Source organism: Malus domestica, chromosome 14 (assembly GCF_042453785.1).
Source record: "Malus domestica chromosome 14, GDT2T_hap1".
Taxonomy (NCBI): Eukaryota; Viridiplantae; Streptophyta; class Magnoliopsida; order Rosales; family Rosaceae; genus Malus; species Malus domestica.
In genome coordinates this window covers 7,749,596-7,757,042 of record NC_091674.1, presented here as the reverse complement: position 1 = coordinate 7,757,042, position 7,447 = coordinate 7,749,596, and the positions used below count along the sequence as shown (strand labels likewise).

Below are 7,447 nucleotides of genomic sequence, written 5' to 3'. Positions count from 1 at the left end.
GTTCTACTGGTCGACCTGAGACCGAGAAACAAGGTAAAAGGAAATGCTATGAAGAACATGGTTGCTGTGAGCTTCCTGCTCCAGCGTTGAAGAAAAGAGGAAAAGAAGTAACGAATGACGATGCTGGTGGCCTCCCAGATATTGTTGAACCACTCCCAGAAAATCTTGATCAACTGTGGGAGGACCATTGGACTCTGGAGAATTTCTTTGATAATGTGCCTGAATTTTAAGTTCTAGCTTAGACACAGTCTTTTCTTTTTTTTTTAGGTCGATTGCTCCTTTAAACAAACTAGTCCGAACTATTGAAGAAAAATAGTTATTAAGTGGACAAACTAAAATAAATCAAACTGCCGTTGAGCGGTTTGGGCTTGAGACCAATGTTGTTTTATTTTTATTGTTGCCCCGCTATCCAAAGTTATATTATATGTTTTCAGTGTTTTACTTTTAAGAACTTACATTTATACAGATATTATCATTTGTTAAATATAGATAATATCATTTGTTAAAAAAATGTAAAATTTGTTTATAAAAACTTCTAGCTTGGTTGGGCAAGAATACATCATCCTACTGATGGACTTCAGAATTTCGAGTTCTCGAATTTCAAATTCTTCTTGTCCAATATTGCTTTATAAAAAACAAAAATTTTGTTCAAATGGGTAAGAGAAAATGAGATGGAGTTTAGAATGACAAGTTGGCAACTCTAGTGGAGAATTAGAAGGTTCTTTTGGAATGTATTTGTGTGTCTGGAGCTCGCGAACTGAAAGATTCAGAACATTTAAGAGAGTGAGAAAGGAATTCAGGTCGTTTAAGTTTTTTATTTTTGTGAAGTGAGTCAGTGAGATGAGCTAATATGACGTATGATTGAAACTAGAAAAATGCTAAGGAGACTTTTTCAAAAGTAGGACTGTTTATGAATTCTCTGCCACCTCTTTTTATTTTTTTTACACAATGTTTTATAATGATGGTGCGAATATTGTGTCAAAAACATGATGTGGCGGAGTTCATAGAAAATCTCACTTTTAAGAGGGTCTTGTTAGCACTTCTCTTGAAACTAAGTGGTTTGAATTTGCAAGTAGCCCTTTACTACAGTAGTGAAAAAAAGGAGAAAATGTTATGCCCTTATATAATGACGTAGGTTCAAACTTTATCGATGATTAATCTAACATTTAGCTTACTAACCCATTTCTAATAATAAAAAAAAAAAAAAAAGTGGTCTGAATCTCCTGACACAGACCGGTTTTTTCTCAACCGAGCATTTACATAGGATTGGGCGCCACTTGAACAACTTTTTCAAATATCTGAATATCCAGCAAAAAAATTGTCCCTTTTCAAGCAAAAAGCTCCAGTCTTTGGTTTCTGAACCTTCTTCTACAGCAGCCTAGGGTTTCCCATGGACGGCATGAACGACCATGAGAGAGCCATTGCTTGGCTTTGGGCCATTGAAGCCCTCGCAAGCTTCAAACAAGTTGACGCATCGCTTTTACACGGTATTCACAAACCTACATTCTTACTTCAATGTTTGAAATTTTCCTTTAATTTTTTTTTCCAATCAATCTGTGTGAGTGAGTAGATTGAAGAAGATTAGGGTTTTTTTCATGGCGTTTTGGTACTTTTTGGTGGCCTTTTCAGATTTGATTGCGTTGGCTCCACCATTGCCTGATGATATGGGGAATAATGCAAAGGAAAGGGTTGCTTTGAAATCTTTGGAGAGTTTGTTCAAGTTCGATTCTTGTAATGTGACGAGTGGTGATGTTCCTTCTTCTGCCCAGCGTTCGAAAATCGGCTTTAATTTGACGGAAACTTGTCAAAATGTTCTCAAACGCATTGTAAATGAGGTGAAGTTCCCAACTTTTTGGCTTTAAAGTGTAGGTAATTTGGATGAGTATCTAAAAGTGGTAGCTTTTGTGGCAACCCATATTCATTCAGTATTTGTACCCTTTACGGGATTGAGTCCGTTTTTGTTCACCCCTAACCCTGGTGTAGCCTTATCCCCCTTTAACATTGTGGCATGATCTAGAATGCGATAATGCTACACCAGAGTTTGGCGGGTGAGCAAAAATGAACTCTCTAAGATTTTTGGTAGTGGCTATATTTGAACTCAACTCTCTAAGATTTTTGGTAGTGGCTATGTGAAGCATACAAATATTTCTTTTGTCAGACGCCAGAATCTGATTTGAGAACGGGTGGACCGGGGCTGTTGAAATGGGATATTCAACCCTTTATTATGCATAAAAGAGCTTCTTTGCCCAAATGTGCATTGAAACAGGTAAGCCTTTGGCTTTTCTTTGCATATTTTGCCCTTCAATCGATTTTTCTGTATTGTTTAGAAATGAATTTGTGGAATTCTTTTCATGAACAGCTGAAAGATTCGATTCTTGATGGCACACATCTACATGCAGACGTCTTGAGAAAAAAAGGCGGTTTAACACTTAGAAATGATGGAAATAGAGTTCTTTTGAGAGATAGTAATCCCAGGCTCAATGAGAGTGGCTCTAATGCTCAAAGCATGGGAGTCAAGGGAATCGCAGATCCTCTGATTATTGAGCATGAGAATAAACTATTGGAAGAATATCTGAGTAATGCAAATCTATTTCCTTCCAAAAGGCATAGGATTTCCTCAGATGCTGAAAACATGGAAGATGACAACCATAGTAGCGTGAATGATTATGATGACTGGAAAATAAAATCCAAGAAGATGAAGCGGGATGCCTCTTACATTTCAGAGTCTACAGAACAGAACCAAATTCCTTTACATGGAAAAGAACAGTTGGAAGATTTGTCTGAGAGGGAAAGCTGTGACTTGGCTGAAAATCAGATGGGAATGATGGAGGAAGGCGTGGTCTTAGAGGATTGTATTGATATTTATACTTCCTCAAAGAGATGTGGACAAAGCAGCGGCGATGCAATCCTTAAGAGTCAGTCAGAAAATCATCTTAATGCCACTTCAATGCCTCAAGATAAATTTATGGATGAAGCCCATCAAAATTTATGTATTGATCAAGCCAAAGATGATGGTGGGATTCATCCTGAACCAATAACATCAAGTGTTGCTCCTCCAGATGGAACTCAACAAAAAGTTTCTGCTAAAGTAGCAACTTGTAACAATGAGCATGAAAGTCATATTAAAGCATCACCTCCTGTTTCTACCGAGGGACCCCAAAACAAGAGCATCTCTGAAAGCGGCAATGGCTTGGTTATGGAGAATCTGGCAGATGAAAACCATAATAGTGTAATTGGTTGTGATGATTGCTGTGTAATTACCAAGAAGATGAAGTGGGACCCCTCATATGTTTTACGGTCTATAGAGAAGAACCAAATTCCTCTACATGTAAGAGAACTGTTGGAAGATTCATCTGAAAGAGATGTTCCACTTCCGGAGAGAGAAAGGTGTGACTTGGCAGAAAATCAGATGGGAACAATGGACAAAGGCAAGGTCATAGAGGATGGTCATGATGATCATACTACCTCAAAGAGGTGCGGACAAAGCACTGACCCTGCAGTCATTAAAATTCAGACAGAAAATCCTTGTAATGCCGGTTCATTGCCTCAAGACACATTTCAGGATGAAGTCCCTAAATATACATATAATGATGAAGCGGAAGATGATGGTGGCCTTCATCCTGAACAAAGAGCATCTGTTGTTGCTGCTCCAGATGAAACCCTGCATAAGATTTCTGCTGAGGTATTCAATCGTAACAGTGAGCATGATTTTCATGTTGAAGTATCACTTCCTGCATCCACAGATGAATCCCAACAGAAAAGCATGGCTAATGAAGGTAAAGGCGATGAACATTGTCCTGAACCGAGAACTTTAGGTATAGCTTCACTTGATGAAACCCAGAATGATTCTAACAGTGAGTGTGATTCTCATATTAAAGTGGCACATCCTGCATCTGACGAGGAGTCCCAGCAGAAGAGTATTGCTAAAGAAGCGAGAGAGCTCTTGGACTGGCTATGTCATTATGAATCAAAGACCATGACTGATAGTGTTGAATTTCATGATGAGAAGATTGATGCTGTCATGAAGAAGCATGCTTTGTTGAGCTCTCAATCCACAGCCAGTCAATACTCCGAGACAACCAAAAATGTTTGTAAGAAGCCTAATGAAGGCGGTCTGTTGATCTGTGATACCAGTAATTGCCCTGTTGTGGTTCATGAAAACTGGCTGCGTTCCTCAGACATTTTATATGAGAAGGATAACTTTAAATGCCCCTTCTGTTCGTATTCTCTTGCCCTTACTGAATACCTTGATTCTAAGAAAAGAGCCTCAATGTTGAAGAAAGACCTAGATGCATTTATTCATACTCTGGAACATCAGCCAAAAGAAAGCCTCGGAAGCGAGCACAACAAAGAGAATATCTGCATGAGAAAATTTCATGAGGATCTGAATGCGAAAACTAAAAATCATCAGAATGGGCATTTGGGAAAGAGTGCAGAACATCTCGGAAAGCAATGTGAAGAACGTGAAAATGAAGTCAATTACCCTCAACTACAGAATATTATAGGCACCGAGCAACAAGTAGCACCGTCTGGATCTTGTATTCCTAACAATTCAGAGTCTAGAGATGAAAGTGTAACTCTAGTTGGTATAAACTTGGATGTATCAACTGGTGAAAAAATATGGAAAGAAAAGGTGATCCAGAAGTGCATAGCTGTGGTAGGGCTTGATGGATGTCAGAACCAAGTACCAGCTAAAGGTGATACTTTGTCCGTTAAAAATACAGTAAGCCTCCTTGTTGACCAAAGACAAGCTGTAGTATCTGAGAAAGGAGGTCTGCAGCAGCACATTAATTATGCGCCAAGGGAACCAGGCCATGCACTTAATGTTGATTCTGAGCAAGCTGGTGCTCAGAAGTCTAGCACTTCCAATTACAACACAAGACTCCGGAAGAAAATTCCCTAGTAAGTTATTGACTTATAAAGTGTTTTCATTTCTATTTTCTTTGTAGCGTCTACTTTCATGCCTTATTGAAATGTAAAGTACACTGTCTACATGCTCAATAATGTTTGAATAAAGTCAGTATTTATGTTACCCTGATCTTTAATTGGAGTCCTGTATTTCCCCCAATAAACCCATATACTTACCTGTTGATTAGAAAGCAGTGATTTGAGAATTCGATTGCAGTAGTTGTGAAGTGAGAATAATCCTTTTTTTGTGTCTTGTAGCACATCCCCGCCCATCTCTCAGTTAAGGCGGGTAAAAGTTCCGTGGAGCATTGAGGAGGAAGAAATGCTTAAGGTTCCTGGGTTTCTATCTAATTTACCTTTAGAAAATTATGTTGGGTTCCATTTTAAATTGATTACCTGACTCTAGTTAATTAATTGCATGTATGTTGCTTCAAAATATTTGATCATAACTCTTTTATATGACTGCAGAAGGGAGTTCAAACCTTTTCAAGAATTGATGAAAGAACTCTTCCATGGAAGCAAATATTGGAGTTTGGTGGTTCTGTGTTTCTGCATAGTCGTACGCCAGGGGACCTTAAGGACAAATGGAGGAACATATGCAGACGGCGTCCGAAGTCGAATTGAAGTGGTCAGTTACATATAAGGATATGCTCTCTTATTTTGGTCCAACTCTGAAGTTTCATTTGTCATGGTACCAATTTCCATAAGAAACCATTAATACTGAACTATACTGGGAAACTTTTGAACGAGGCAATGACTGCTTCTAGCAGTTTACATTTCAAACTTGAATTTCTTGTTTTTCGTTTTAATCTTTATATACCTCAAATTCATTTCCAAATGGTGTGGTGCTAAATTTCTACTTGATATTGATATCAGAGACCTCATTCCTTAATCAAAAACTGATTTCAAATATCCGTTGATCCATGCTGCCCTCCAGAATCTTTCCTTTCCAAATGCATGATGTAGGAATTTCAGATCAATAGTTGTATTGAAATCAACCTTAAAAACTAGCCCTCCTTTTTAAACGGTTACTCTCTTTCATCACTTCATTTGCAGTGTTATCATATTTTATCTCAAATGTTACCCTTCGGGATAACTTCAACCTTCTCTTGCGTTCGATCTAACCCCTGTATTGCTATGAATCCCTGATATAGCCTTTGTCCTAAAAATATGATTGCTTAATAGCATGTCAGCCATCTTTCCCCAGCCCTTCAAATCCCCCACCACCTTGGCAAGTTTATATAAAATTTCTGGGCACAACTCCTGTGTCTGGATTCTGAAAAAGTGACGATGAATGTGGCCCTATATATTTCTCAGACCAAACTCTTGTATTTCCCTTAAAAATTTCAGTTGATTGTCGCGATGACTTTCACAATTTTACTTTTTACTCTTTTTCGGTTCCACTCAGAAACATATTTGTACCTACTTAATCTTAAATGCCTTCTATTTTACAGATGATGAATTTGATGGATGAAGAGAAGGGAAAAAGTCGCAGTTGTGGTGGATGACATGATTGACACAGCTGGTTAGTTTTAATGCTCTAATGCTTTCTATAAAAGAGAACATATATAGAACTTATGAACACATAATATGAATACGGCAAGGAGCCATTCCTCCTGACAAGCTGATACATATACTGAAGTGACTGATTAAAACATAACATTTCCTTCCCCCTCTTTCGTGATGTTATCATGTATGATTAATGGAACAAAACATATTTAGTTGTTGACCGAAATCATGTTTTAAGGAAAATCAAGGGAAGTGAAAATTGTGTTCTTTCAGGATCCAATTTGAAGAAATCAGCATGCTCTTAAGGAGCCGAACCCAGTCTTTGGACCATTTTGGCCAGAGAACTTGGTCAGTCCGTAGCAAGATTGGGGAATGATTGGAGAAACTGTACTAACCACATCCATCTCAGGTTTAAATTGCAAAAGGTTTCTCAAAATTTGTTCTGGTCACGAATCAAGATATACAACTGCATAACTTAATGACAAATGTGGTTACCAGAATCACACGTTAACTGATCTGTTCTAATTTCAATCACGAGGGACCATGTGTTTGAACTCAACTATGGAATTAAATTTTTTGAAGAGATGAGAAACCTCGGTTCATTGACAGGACCATCTGATAGCTTATTTTATATCTGTTTCCAGATCTGTAAGTTACATTTTCTACTGTTAGTTGTGAGTTCAACTTGTTGCTTGTCTTGGCAGTTTTGTGGCAGGTAGGTATGTGTTTTGGTATTTTGTGCTTACTCCGAGTTTGACGGATGATGGAGATTATTTTTGTCATGCCAAAGGGGAATATGGGCGGAGTTGAGGAAGTAGGAGTTAGTCATTGCCAGCCCTTGATGTTATTTATGCTGTGCTGATATGCTTTTTTGGGGATGTTGTTAATCTGTAAATAGAACTGCATGCAACAAGCCACAAGACTGTCTTGTTGCCATAATTCTTATGAAAAATGAGGAAAAATGCTACTGACCTATTTAATCGAACTTTCTCATTCTGTTTTTTTGGTTGTCCTTATTATGCAATGTTGC

At 38.1% G+C, this 7,447-nt stretch overlaps 1 protein-coding gene across 2 annotated transcripts; it reads left to right on the top strand.

Moving 5' to 3' along the window:
- The first annotated feature begins 1,273 nt into the window (after positions 1–1,273).
- Positions 1,274–7,414, top strand: LOC108170866 (uncharacterized). Of its 2 annotated transcripts, none has more exons than XM_029092169.2 (8): positions 1,274–1,487; positions 1,630–1,835; positions 2,159–2,266; positions 2,360–4,902; positions 5,167–5,239; positions 5,377–5,536; positions 6,363–6,433; positions 7,122–7,414. In XM_029092169.2, exons 1-6 carry the CDS (start codon positions 1,391–1,393, stop codon positions 5,530–5,532), a joined length of 3,183 nt encoding a protein of 1,060 aa, XP_028948002.1. In that variant the 5' UTR covers positions 1,274–1,390; the 3' UTR covers positions 5,533–5,536; positions 6,363–6,433; positions 7,122–7,414. The 2 variants fall into 2 exon arrangements, with proteins under 2 accessions (XP_028948002.1, XP_028948001.1); XM_029092168.2 differs by having other exon boundaries at positions 6,691–7,414.
- The last annotated feature ends 33 nt before the right edge of the window (positions 7,415–7,447 follow it).

Bases quoted from the DNA above. Each gene is read 5' to 3' on its own strand.
- LOC108170866 (XM_029092169.2), top strand. From the start codon at position 1,391: ATGGACGGCATGAACGACCATGAGAGAGCCATTGCTTGGCTTTGGGCC. The intron at 1,488-1,629 runs GTATTCACAAAC...TGGCCTTTTCAG, and splicing joins TGACGCATCGCTTTTACACG to ATTTGATTGCGTTGGCTCCA. The intron at 5,240-5,376 runs GTTCCTGGGTTT...ATATGACTGCAG, and splicing joins AGGAGGAAGAAATGCTTAAG to AAGGGAGTTCAAACCTTTTC.